At 33.9% G+C, this 14,461-nt stretch overlaps 1 protein-coding gene and 1 pseudogene across 2 annotated transcripts in view; both read right to left on the bottom strand.

Moving 5' to 3' along the window:
• Positions 1–14,461, bottom strand: part of Fndc3a (fibronectin type III domain containing 3A) — a 161,204-nt gene that overhangs the window by 14,315 nt on the left and 132,428 nt on the right. For both annotated transcript variants that reach the window (XM_026393672.2, XM_026393673.2), the window contains 6 exons: positions 9,179–9,317; positions 7,348–7,416; positions 6,384–6,502; positions 4,127–4,232; positions 3,866–4,041; positions 1,165–1,278 (listed from right to left, as the gene is read on the bottom strand). In XM_026393672.2, coding sequence (XP_026249457.1) covers positions 1,165–1,278; positions 3,866–4,041; positions 4,127–4,232; positions 6,384–6,502; positions 7,348–7,416; positions 9,179–9,317 — 723 coding nt within the window. The remainder of the gene's footprint in view (positions 1–1,164; positions 1,279–3,865; positions 4,042–4,126; positions 4,233–6,383; positions 6,503–7,347; positions 7,417–9,178; positions 9,318–14,461) is intronic.
• Positions 2,442–3,185, bottom strand: LOC113186269 (large ribosomal subunit protein eL33 pseudogene; annotated as a pseudogene).

The following is a 14,461-nucleotide window of genomic DNA, read 5'->3' on the forward strand; positions in this document are numbered from 1 at the left end:
ACTACATCTTTGTTTGTATGTGGTGCTGAGGATCGAACCCGGGCCGCACGCATGCCAGGCGAGCGCGCTACCGCTTGAGCCACATCCCCAGCCCTCGATTATTTTTCAACTTTTTTATACTTTTAAAAAATTTCGTTCTAATTAATTATATATGACAATAGCATTTTTAAAAAATATTTTTAGTTGTAGATGGACACAATCCCTTTATTTATTTTTATATGTGGTGCTAAGGATCAAACCCAGTGCCTCACACATTATAGGCAAGCACTGTACCACTGAGCTACAATCCCAGCCCAGTAGAATGCATTTTGACTCATCATACATAAATGGAGTATAACTTCTCATTTTTCTGGTTGTACATGATGTACAGTTACACTGGTCATGTAATCGAACATGTACATAGTAGAAAGAATCGAACATTATTATCCTATCATTTATTTTTTGATTTCTTTAAAACGTTTAAATACAATCAAACTTTTTAAAATGTTTTTTTTTATAGTTGTAGTTGGACACAATACCTTTACTTTATTTATTTATTTACATATGGTGCTGAGGATAGAACCCAGAGCCTTGCATGTGCGAGGTGAGTGCTTTACCAAAGCCATAACCCCAGCCCCTCAAAAATATAACTTTTGAATTAGAGATAGAAATATGACCAGGAGTCACTTCAGAAAGAATATTTTAAGGCAAATATATTTTGAATAATTCTATTAGGTAATATAAAATGTTAAACCATACAAGAACATTTTCCTTGTTAAATTTCAAAGGAAACTGAAAATATGATTATCATTACTGATTAATCCTGTGTACAATAAATACACCAGGGATAACAAATACAAGAGAAATAGTATTATAGTAATTCCTTATGAATGTTTGTTCTGAACATTAAGTTCACTATTGGCTGAACTAGGAATTCAGCACTGAGACAAAGCCTTTGATAAAAACATAAAGCACATCATGAACAAGAACTTGAAATGAAGATATACCTTACTCAAATGTTTCAAAGAGGAAACAAAATTCACTTTGTACCATATAAATTTAACCAGGACTTACTCAAAGTGTAATAATTTAGGAGGCAAAAAAGAAAAGTATCTATTCTTTTATATAAACTATTAATTCCAGTCACTTAAGAAAGTAAACATACGCCAATAGAAATTACAATACCTCCCAATTCACTTGTGCACAAGTTGCAGATCTGCATGTCACTTGTGGGGGTTTGCATTGATCCGGTGGCCCAGGGGCTGTAGTAATATCACATTTTTCTGAAAATGGTCCAAACTAGAAAAACAACATAACCAGCATTTTCATTTTTCGCCCTTTATTAATAAAGTCTACTGATTGCATAGAATTCCATATTTAAGGATTCATTAATAATTAAATTCATCTTCCCTGTCTTTCAAGATTACTTTGGTCAGAAAATCTATAAGTAATCACAGAAAAGAAAAAGGTTTAATAATTATGAAGTAAATGAGTGGGGAATTTTACAGTTTCATTTACCATGCTTTCTTCTCCTGCACTTTATTCCTTTCATAATTTTTTTTGTTTATTTTATTATTTTTTATGTGGTGCTGAGGCAAGTGCCTTACCACTGAGCCACAACCCCAATCCCTCATGAATTGTTTTGTGTAAGAAGCACAAGGCATTAGGGAATTGAGTAGGTGAAGTAAGAAGGAATTATGTGCCGGGTTCGGGGGCGCATGCATGTTATCCCAATGGCTTGGGAGGCTGAGGCAGGAGGATCATAAGTTCAAGGCCAGTCTCAGCAAAAGCGAGGCACTACACAACTCAGTGAGACTCTGTCTCTAAAAAGGGCTGGGGATGCAGCTCAGTGGTTAAATGCCCCTGAGTTTCAGTCCCCGGTAGTGCTCCACAAAAACAAAAAAACAAAAAAAGGAAGGAATTATGTAAAGACTGAAGAAATGGATACCAATTAAAGGCATGGGGGATGGCAAGCATAAATTACACCTTAAAATGTGGAATAGCTCTAGATGGGTCAAAAATGTATATTCTTTGGAAATACAGAAAACAAATATTTAAGGTCATTTTGACAAGCTATCTCAGACCTGAAAACATAAATTAAGATGTTAGTATTAAACATGCTATCACATGATGCCCTTCCTGTAGAAAAGAATGACATTAAGGATTGCCCACAAAAGCCTATAAATTTGCCATAAAAGAAATTTAACAGATATAAATGCAGAACTTAGCTGGAGATAGGATATGAAATGTAGAACAGTCACTAAAATCTGAAATCGGGAAAAAGAGACTTGTCATTAAGTTTTAATTATTGAACAGTTCACAAAAACCAAGTGTCACTCAAATGAAGTAAGAAATTATTGCTTTGTCCTTAGGGAAACTACCTTAATGAAGAGAGATAAGAGGTGCCATACTTTTTTTTTTTTTTAAACAAGAACACAAATCCATCTTTATTTTCCATTAGTTTAAATCCTTGAGGGGTACAGCATCACACGGATTCTGTGTCCAATGGCCTTAGCAGGAAGGTTGCTTCAGAATTTGGCCCGAACCATGCCACTATTTCCATGGGCACGAGTTACCTTTCCCCAGATTACTCTGGTTTTGTTTGGTTTGCCACCAGGAGTCACTGTGTTGTTTTTAGCTTTGTACACATAAGCACATCTTTTGCCCAAATAGAACTCGGTTTCATCTCTGGCATAAATACCTTCAATTTTTAGAAGAGCTGTGTTCTCCCTTTGGTTCTGGAGACCCCACTTATAGCCAGCAAAAATGGCTTTGCACCACAACCTTCCAGACATATCTGCCTTTTAGAAGTCCTGTTCCCAGCAGGCTTCCACAGGCTCCAAGATGGCGGAAAAAGGAAGGCCCCAAGGACATTTTACCACAGAGCTACATCCCCAGTCCTTTTTATTTACTTTGAGACAGGGTCTCACCAAGTTTCTTAGGGCCTTGCTACTTTGCTGAGGCTGGCCTTGAACTTGTGATCCTCCTATCTCAGCCTCCCACGTTGCTGGGGTTACAGGTGTGCGCCACTGTGCCTGGTAAGAAGTGTTATACTTGAGTGGAAAGAACTTTGGTTCTGGAGTCTGACAAGCCTGAGTTTGTGGCTCACTCTATCTTTATTAGTGTATGTGATTATGATTATGGGCAAGGCACTTCTGAGCTGCCACTTTTTTCCATTTTATAAAACTTTATAGACACATAGGTAATATTTTAAAAATAACTCATACAAAACTAGAAATGCTTAAAATATAAGACCCCATCCTTAGGCAAAATATAAATTATAACTGTTTTCAATGGGAAGTAAATGCTGTGTACAATCAACCTACAGATTTAAGTAAATCTTATTGGCATTGCCTAAAAGATAAACTTTAGCACCACCAAAGTCCCAAGTATCACAAATTATTTGTTAAAAACAAAACAAAAAACCCCTTTATTTACTATTATTATTATTTATGTGGTGCTGAGGATTGAACCCTGTGCCTCATATGTGCTAGTCAAGTACTCTACCACTGAGCCCTAGCCCCAGCTCCTCAAGTGTCACAAATTCTTTAAAAAATTTTTTTTTATTATACATGGATACAATATCTTTGTTTATTTTTATGTGGTGCTTAAGATCAAATCCAGTGCCTCACCTGTGCGAGGCAAGTACTCTGCCACTGAGCCACAACTTCAGTCCCCAAGTGTCACAAATTCTAAGTGAAGTTTGAAAATAATGGTTCCCTAACATGTTATAGGACATACTAACTTTTTCTTGTTATCAATATAATATTATTAATAATTGTAAAATCTGGAGTCACGTGTTAAAATTGCCAAATAATGAGTGGGTTTATACATGATAAAATGAAACACCATTATAATTAGGATTCAGTAAGCATGCTCTTCTCACCCCCATTTTGTTAGCTGCACGCAGTCTGAAGCTGTACAGCTTTCCAGGAAGAAGGCCGCTCACTGTACATTCCAATTCAGAGCCTTGGTATACTTCTCTGGGTTCATCTTTTTCTGGAGGAGACATTTCTACACCATAACAGGAAATAGGTGATCCACCATCAGCTAGAGGGGGTCCTAAGTGTGGAAAAATTTATGTGATTTAACAAGATGAACATGTTCAGTTCTAATAATTAAAATTTATTACTAAAATGAAAATTACCCCATCGTAACTGTATTTCTTTTGCTTTGGGTCTACCCTGTAATCTGGGAGGGAGGCATGGGCCAGGAGGTACAGCTGGAGTTTGCACAAGTAAAGATTCAGAGACCTGCCAAAACAAAAGCAAAAACAAAACAAACAAAAAAATGCCACAAACCAAATAACCAGAGTGCTTTTGGTAAAGGAAAAGAACAAAACATAAAGACTATACCAATTACTTGAAATTACACTTGATTATCAACTAAAAAGGACTAAAGTTCTGCATAAAATAAAAATCTAATAACTAAAATCACTAAAACAAAATTTTTATATACAAACAAAGACATGTATCATGTGACTATGATACACAAAGAAGTTAGTGGAAAAAGAACCCCCAATAAACCTTTCCTTTCTTTGTATAGTTAAAAAAACAGTAGGGTGTGATGGCACATGCTATAATTCCAGTTACTCTGGAGACTGAAGTAAGAGAGTCTCAAGTTTGAGGCCAGTGTTAGCAGGACCCTGACTCAAAGTAAAAAATAAAAAGGGTTGGAGATGCAACATAGTGGCACAGCACTTGCCTACTATGTTTGAGGCGCTGGGTTTAATCCCTAGTACTACAAACAAAAACAAAAACAAACATACAAAACCAACAAGATAAATCTACCCCCTAAAACAAAACAAAATTCAACATGATATAATTAATAATATAATAGTTTTTATTCTGTCGGGAGGTTGAGACAGGGGGATCTCGAGTTCAAAGCCAGCATCAGCAAAAGTGAGGCGCTAAGCAACTCAGTAATACCCTGTCTCTAAATAAAATACAAAAAATGTCCAGGGGACAAGTGTTCCTGAGTTCAATCCATAGTACCAAAAAAAAAAAAAAAAAAAAAAAAAAAAAGTTTTTATTCTGTCCAAAGGGATTCACAAAATATCTTCTGAGAAGGGATGTTTTAACATTCTTTAAATGCTGCCTGTCTTATTTTCAAAAGGTTTAGACTCTTTTAGCTACTATATTTTAAACCTAATATTAGCTTATTTATTAAAAGAAAGCGAAATTTTCCTTCTTTATTTCCTCCTAAAAATATTTACAAAATCAGGTAAAATGTATCTAGCTATCTGGCACCTTTCTAGGTATTTGCTATTGCATTTAGTTTCTACGCCATATGTATTTTTAAAAGTCTTAGTTTTAAAAAGACTGATATAAATTCAATGCCACATTCCTTACTTCTACCATATTAAAGTTTACACTTAACATTATTTTTAAATACAAAATATTTGATCATCACTGTATTAAAAAAGTTATCCTTACAATAAGAATGCTAGAATACTATATTAGCATAACAGGATTTACAGTGTATATGTTTTTGTAAACCTAAGGAGATTTTCTTTTTCTTTCTTTTTTACCTTTGCAGAGCTGGGGATTGAACCCAGGGTCACAAGCATGCTACGCAAGTGCTCTGCCATTGAGCTACACCTCCAGCACCAGGGAGATTTTCTTACTGGATAAAATGAAGCAACTGGATCACAAGCCTATTGGGTAGGACTTACACTCAATTTCACAATACTCACATTTATTTCTTTAGTCTTTTTTTTTTTTTATGTGGGGGGTGGGGTGGGTGGAGTGGTACTGGGAATTGAATCCAGGGGTGCTCTACCACTGAGCTACATTTCCAGATCTTTTCATTTTTTTATTTTGAGACAAGATCTTGCTAAATTTCATAGGCTGGCCTTGAAATTAAGATCCTTTTGCCTCAATCTCTGGAGTTCCTGGAATCATAGGCATATGCCACTGCACCCCTGCTTACAATATTCACATTTTCAACAAATTGATTATAATTCATTTTTTTTAGAAGAGCACTTCATGTTAAATTCCATTTGAAAAATAATAATTATAAATGCTCCAAGAAATCATTCTTGGGTAAATTCATTTAAAAACTCATATTCTTATATAAAAAATTTACCCCTCCAGAATATTATAAATTTCTAATATATAATCAATGTACATTTAAATCCACTTTGGTTATTTAGTCTCTAATAATAGAATGGTCAACTTTTCTGAAGTAAGAAAACGTTTTAACATTTAATATAACAACATTAAATGATACTTTATAGTTTCCCCTGACACACATAGTTTATAGGGCTGTAAATCAGTGTACAATTATTTTATTTCTATTTCTGCTTGGTATGGTTACTGAGCATCATCCTAAAATTTAGCTTTACAAAATTTCCTTTAGTGTTTGCATAGCTAAACACCACAGAGACAGTACATAAGCATTACCGCACTCTGTCCTCCATCACTAATGCAGTAAACTCGTAAACGATAGTAACAGCCTGGATTCAGTCGATCACAAAGATGTTCTCTTGTAGCACCACTGTATATCATATCCCATTTGTTTCCTGTAAGAAGAAAAATTGTGTTCACACACCTACAAGGTAATGTTTAACGTTTTGTTATCATGGACATGGCAGGTATCCTAGTTTCACTAAATAAGTGTTTATGTAATTTGACAGAAACAACTTAAGCTCGTTACAAATTTCCTGGAAATGATCTAATTGTCTTTATGTGTGCAGCTTCCTAGACAAATATGTGTAGCTTTGTTGAAGTGAAATATCTCTGTAACTCTGTACAGACTTGACTTAGATTGATAATTTGCTTTTAATTGAACATTTTAAATGTGTTTACTGGTCCAGTAATAACATTATAACAAAGCATAGAAAGAATCAATATCATAGGAAGTTTAGTCTTAATTAAAATATATTCTCATTTTGGGCAGGAAATAGATCATTTCATAGAAGTAAAAGCTGCTAAGTGTGTGATTCAAGAAAACTAAAAAAATGTGAGTTAAATTTTAGAAAAAAATTTTCTCTGGTACATATGGTTGTAAATTTAACTGAACTACCTTTAGAAGATGTCATAGTATCTAATGACTTAGTCTGGGTATTCTGGGACTGAGTAATGTAAACAAATGAAGAAAAAATGTAAGAAAATGTAAACATAATAATATAGGTAATACAGCAGTTTCACATTTGATTTACTGTATTTCTGGAGATCACAATTTGAAGTGGGTTAATTAACATACAAAATTCTAACTGCTATCAACAAGCAACAAACAATCAAGGACAGTCCACAGTGATGCAAGTATCTTTTCAAGGTACAAATGAAAAGCAGAGAAAAGATATAAAATGTAAAATCACTAGAATAAGTTAGAATAAATCTATCAATTTTTAACAGCTATTCTTACCGTTAGAACCTTCTGCCATCTCCACTACATACTTATTGATGGGTGCCCCTCCATTGTCTTTTGGTGGATCTATCCAAAGAAATAAGTGGTGTCAGGCAAAGTTCATACAATGTAAAAATGATAGTAAATCCTAATAAACAGAATACCAAACTCAGATTGTTTAAAAAGAAAAAAAATCACAGCAATTATTAATACCTATACCTTATTACTGCATGCTATTGTCATCTGCTTTTCAGTTAATTTACCATATTTTCCCCATGACTATAAATATGGTTCCCTCTAAGAATTTTAATATACTATTTATTTATTTTGTGGTACTAGAGATTAAGTGAAGGGGCACTTTGCCCCCAAGAGACATCCTCAGCCCATTTTATTTTTTGAGACAGGGTCTTGCTAAGTTGCCCAGGCTGGACTTGAATTTGTGATCCTCCTGTTTTAGCTTCCCAAGTTGCTGGTATGATAAGTATGCACCACCACACCCAGCTCTAAAAACAATTTTTAATGACAACACAATATTCCATTCACCTTTCATTCTATGGTGGTTTGAAATATGAGGATATTTTATAATTACCACTGAAGTCTTTTTTATTGGTCTGAATTCTTTGGCCAGAGATGAAGTTTCTATATCTTTGCTTTCCCCTTTAACTAGTATATAAGAGGACGTTCAAGAAATGTCTGTTTTAAACGAATAAGTGCTTTTTATTTCTCCTGAGAGGCATTATGACCCAAGTTAACTTTGTCTGCAAATTCAGTCATTTTTCATCTCACAGTGTTACCTTGCCCATAATCTGATCCCTAGTTCCTCTTGTATCAAAATTGAGTGTACAAAAAAGCTTTCCACAAAAAAGATGCTCAATGAATGACTCACATTTCTTACTGCTAATCTGGGCTAACAAGTTTACTGGAGTATCTTTTTTTCCCCTATAATCACAAAGCCTTACTGAAAAACTGATACCAAAACAGGAGATCACTGTTACATACTATAAAAAACCAAACATATTACATTGACTTGGTAGATTATATCAGAATTACTGAACTTATGATTAGACTGTGAGAAAATAAATTCAGGAAGTTGTGTAGATTTATAAGTGTTGTTTTCTTCTATTATTATTCTTGTTATTGTTAGTATTTGCAGTGCTGGGGATCAAAAACAGGACCATGTGAATGACAGGTAAGTGCTCTATCACTAAGCTACTTTGCCAGTTCTTTTTTTTTAGAATGTAAAAGTGTTTTTATTAAAATATTTTTTACTGGTACATTATAATCATACATATTAGAAGGCTTTGTTGTTTCATACTTATACATGCACACAGCATAATTTGGTCAATTTCATTTCCCAAGTGTTGCTTTCTTCTAAATGAACAACATTCTGAGTCTGGCTTTTCCTCCTATAGGTTGACACAACACTGTTAAACCATACAAAGAACAGAGTCTGAGCATGGCTGAAAACCATGGTCATCTTGTGGCATTATACATCTATAGCCTAAAAATTTGTGTTTCTTTTTATTTTATCTCTAGCCCAAGTCATGGTGGTTCCTTTACAAGCCCAACCCATCTAAATCATCTTCAAATATCTTAAAAACTATCTTCATATTAAAATTATTTTATTCAAATATAAAAGTAATAATGTGGGGCTGGGGTTGTGGCTCAGTGGTAGAGCACTTGCCTAGCACGTGTGAGGTGCTAGGTTGAATCCTCAGCACCACATAAAAATAAATAAATAAGTAAATAAGTAAATAAACAAATAAATAAAATGAAGATATTGTGTCCAACTACAACTAAAAAAAATAAAAAATAAAGTAATAATATACAAATATGCATAATATCTTACCCCAAGTTATTTTAAAACTGTGTGAATGTATCTTTCCTTTAACTGAAGGTTTTACAGGTACTCCTGGTTTATCAGGGCAGGTAGTAAATTCTACTACTTCACTCGGATTACTTTTACCTTCTGAGTTATAAGCAATAACCTGTGATGAGAACACAAAGACTTAAAATGATATGTTTGGTATCTAATGAAAACTGGCTTAATGAAGAACGTAATGAAGAAAAATAGTTTCTATTAAATGATAAAACACATTTTCAGAATGTGATAGCTTGTTCCTTTGAGAATTGCTTGTTTTCAATAGGGACTTGGCATACATACAGAATATACAAAGTACTTGCCTTTTAGAGTCAGTATTAGGAATACAAGTGCAAGTTTAACATTTTGACACTTCAGTCAGAATGGCAGCTATTAAGAATACAAACAACAATAAGTGTTGGTGAGGATGTGGGGAAAAAGGCACAGTCATACATTGCTGGTGGGACTGCAAATTGGTGCAACCAATCTGGAAAGAAGGATGGACATTCCATGTAAAACTTAGAATGGAACCACCATTTGACCCAGCAATCCCACTCCTTGGTTTATATACAAAGGACTTAAAAACAGCATACTGTAGTGATGCAGCCACATGAATATATATAGCAGCATAATTCACAATAGTTAAATTGTTGAGTCAACCTAGATGCCCTTCAATAGATGAATGGATTTAAAAACTGTGGTATATACACAATGGAATATTACTCTTTTGAGAATAAAATCATGGCATTTGCAGGTAAATGAATGGGGTTGGAGAATATCACGCTAAGTGAAGTTAAGCCAATCCCCAAAACTAAAGGTCAAATGTTTTCTCTGATATGTGGATCCATAATGGGGTGGGGGTGGGGAGCATGGGAGGAATTGTTGAGGGACACAGCCGAGTCAGGATGATGCATGACATCATTACCCCTAAGTCATGTATGAAGACACGAATGATGTGAATATACTTTGTGTACAACCAGAGATATGAAAAATTGTGCTCTATATGTATACTATAAATGGAAACACATTCTGCTGTCATGTATAATAAATTAGAATAAATAAATAAATAAATAAATAAAAACCATTTTGACACTAAACAACAGCCTTCAAAGGAACAAGCTATAACCGAATGATTCTTGAAGTGCTTTAGGCATGCTGTACTTATTTTCTGGTGCTTTAAAAAGATGTCCACAAATTCTTTCAATCTTCTTTCTTCAAAAGATGAAAGCTCATTCCCCTTCCCTTGGGTGTGAGGAGTCCTTACTGACTCCCTCTAACAAACAGAATGTAGGAGAAATGACAGTGTGCCTTTACATGACTATAGTCACATCTTAACTACAACCTTGTGGACATTAGACACTCAATTAAACTGGTCCTGAATTCCTGGCCTGTAGAAATCAAGATAATAAACACAATATTCATTTTTATCAAGTTATGGGGTAATTTGTTATATAGCAATAGTGAAATGTAATTAACATCTAGATTTCAATTTATATGGTTTTAGAAATTCATTTATACTTATATTTTTACCTCATCATAGACAGGAACTATGATAGTATACACTAGAGATGAGGATTTATTTAGTAAACCTACCACTCCAAATAATTTGTGCAGCCCATGAGAACTCAGTAAAATTTAAAATTTAGTTCAATTTTTAGATTTTGCTTAGGCCTCTTCAGTCCTTTCACACGGTCAGATGGATTTTTCAGGATCTATTTTCTTACTCTTCAGCTTTATAAATGAGACTAAATAGACTAAAGAGATTTAAAACACTTCTCAATCTCAATGCTGTGTAGAGTGTCTATTTAAACTTATTTAAACTTTAAAGAACAGTGTCCCTAAAAGTCATAAAGATTCATACAACTATTTTTAAAGTCTCTCTATATATTTCATCATTGCCCCTTTTATTATAGAGCACCTTTTTCAATTAGCCACAAAGGTAATTAAAGGCAAGAAATCGAAATTTTTTTGTCTCCCTAATTTTACAAATAATCATAAGATTTATTTAGTGCTTACCACACGGGGAGCACTTTGCAACAAATTCTACATGTGATGTAGTCCTTACTTTTAATGAGTTGAGAATAATTTTTTTTCTTTCATTTTTTTGAGAGAGTGGTCTTGCTATGTTGCCCAGTCTGGCCTCAAACTCCTGGGCTACAGTGATCCTCTTGCCTCAGCCTCCAGAGCATTGGGACTACTGGTGTGAGTCACTGCACCTGGCTCTGCTTTAACTTTTTGACTATTATGAATAATGCTATGAATATCTGTGTACTTTTAAATTTTTTCTTCCAGTGCTGGTGACTGAATCAAGGGCCTTGCACCTACTAGTCAAGTCCTACCCTAGCTAAAGAGTCTAGAGATCTTATGCAGAAGATAGGCAATATACATATTAAAATTAATGGGAAGAGAATGGATTGTCAAGGCCTAAAATAGTTCACGAAGTGCTCAAGGGCAATAGCAATGAAAGAAAAAGTTTGGGTAATAGAGAACAGAAAGCCCCTAGCATAAGAGCAGAAGAGAATGGTGAGGTCTACTCAGGGAAGGATGAGTAAGTAGTTCAAATCAGTTTGGTGCAAGTAAGAATGAAAGCAGTAAGTTTTAAAACTGGATAGATAATCTTATGTTATACTAAGGAAATTGTTTCTTAGAGTGAAAGCTATTTTTCAGAAAGATTAATCTAGGTATAGAATAAAACTATGAATGGAAGGTGAGAGAAGTACTGAAAGTAGTTACATATGGAATATGTTTGGAGATTCAGTATTCCTCAGGACAGAAGTCACAGCTGATATAAGGCAAAGAGATGATGCATGAAAGTGAGAAATAGTTATACCAGTAAAAGTTAAAGCCTTAGCTGGGAGCATACTTGAATTAGGGCAGAGGAAAAAGGAAAAGATTATAAATTGACCCCTGACAAGATAAGAATGAGAAAAGGAACATCATTATATACTGTCACACATGTTGACATACATAGGACTGGCCACTTGCCTCAAAAGCCTTTAATGCTTTGTCAAAAATTAGAAATAGTAGTATAATGAAGACCCATATATACTAATCTAGTTTGAAAAATGTACATTTTATAGTGGTATTCGAAGAGCCTTTTTATTTTCCTTAATAAATGAGACATTAATGGGGGGAGGGAAGCAAGCCTTTCCTGTTTTTAAACAAATTTGGATAACAGGTCCCCATTCAACTTCTAGTGTATCATTTGATAATAAGAATTGTTTATCACTCTCAATTTTAGGAATTCTGATTGCTTTGTTATATTTTAAAATTGTATTTTCATTTTTCTTTTGATTTTTTTCTTAAGATTTTTTTCACCTTTCTAATTTTGTTTTAGTATTTTGTGTGTTCTAGGGTTACCTTCAGTGTAGAACCCTGAACTCTTAACATTTGCCTAACAGAAGAAATTCATTTTATGTTAATCATATTCTTATTGTTTCTTAGGAATAATAATATGCTATGTAGCCATTACTTCCGGGAGTATATTTTTAATATTTCTGCTTAAGAGTTTTAAGATTTTTATAAATATTAAATTGTATTTGATTGATGGCTTGAAAGATTCTGCAATGCCAAACTAAAAATGGAAGACTGAGACATGACAATGGGATTTATTGATTCAAAGCTACCTCAGCAGGGTCCTTAGCACACAGCTGAGCTCTAAATAAATGTCTGAGCTCCCAGAACTTTATAAAGGTATCATTTCCTATTTTCTGCACCCCCTACCCCAGATCAGTGGATCTCAAATTTTAGCAAGCACCAGAATTACCTAGAAGGTCTCCTATAACACAGATTGATAGGCCTCCAAAAATGCTTATTTAGTTGGTGGCAATGAGGACTTGAGATCTTAAAACTTCTAACAAGTTCCCAGATAATGCTGATGGAATGGTCTGGTCTGTAGAGCTTATCACTATTTTAGTTTGTTACTTAATAAGCCTGTACAAAACACCTTTCTATAATTAAGTGATGCGTAAAGAGGTGGCTTATAGATGTGTATTTCCACTCCTGATCCCTATTCCTGATCCTTTTTTTATTTGGGAACGGCCTATTAGAACTGCTGACTGTCTCCTTGGAGATTGTTTGCATACTCCCTCTCCTTGCAATTTGAGATTGACTTCTATAGGGCAAATTTCTATAGTAAGTCAGTAAAAGTGACACATATTTATGTGTGTTTATTCAGTATGTGTGTGGATTCAGTGGAAATAACATCTTGGTGTCACACGGTAGTAGAATTCTAAGTTTAATAAACTTGATAAATTAAAAAAGACAAACAAATTCCTCGATAGAAGACCTGTTGGCATGATAACTATTACTGAGCAAAAATACAATTTAACATCACCATAAAAACTAGACTGAAAGTGTGTATTCCCCAGGTATTTTATGAATTTTGTAAATATAAAAACTGTGTTTGGAACATCAGAAGTCTTTAAAATGAAGCTATATATAAAACATAATGACTGTGATTATCATGCACCATGTAATCAAATTTCTCATTATTATTAAGGTTTATTTATAAGATTCTTAAGGGGTACTAAAATTTAACTTTGCTTTTTAATAACAAAAATAATTTAGTGGCCTCTATTATTTAAAACGATAAGTAATTTTAAGGAAAGTTTAAATGTTGAATTCGTCAACTGATAAGCATCCTATTATATTCTTGGGAAAACTTCTGTATAATATTTAGGCTCGCTTATATTATCTTATATATTAACCAGTTCAAGCACTGGCTGCCAAGAAACAGCAATGTATATACACATCACATTGCTAATACCCCAGAATGATGCTGTAGTAGCAAAGATAAATTTTGGAAGTATCTACAAAAGAATCTTCAAAGCTTGTCACTGCCTCAAATGAGCAAGAATGATATGTACATGGAATGATAAAATTAAAAATCATTACTTGGAACCATCAATTATAGTGATTACTGATTCAGACAGGACCATCAATGGGTACTAAAACTAATATGAAAATTTAATAAGAAGTAAGACGTTTACAATAGTACATAGTACTTACAAACTATTTATTACAAAGGGAAGAAACATGGTAGATATTGTTTCCCTCAAATGATTATCAGATGGGACAACCTGAAATTGTGCACTACTCCATATGATGCACTGAGAAAAATACAGCATTACCTTTTGATATCACTGTCCAAAAAGCACACTGAGCATGTTTAAGAAAATTTGTATTTTAAAAGACATTTGTTCACATTATGCATGAAAGAGTCCCCCAAAACATTAAACTGGTTTTGAATTTAAATATATAAAGTTTGAA

The sequence above is a fragment of the Urocitellus parryii genome, chromosome 2, assembly GCF_045843805.1.
Source record: "Urocitellus parryii isolate mUroPar1 chromosome 2, mUroPar1.hap1, whole genome shotgun sequence".
NCBI classification, from domain to species: Eukaryota; Metazoa; Chordata; class Mammalia; order Rodentia; family Sciuridae; genus Urocitellus; species Urocitellus parryii.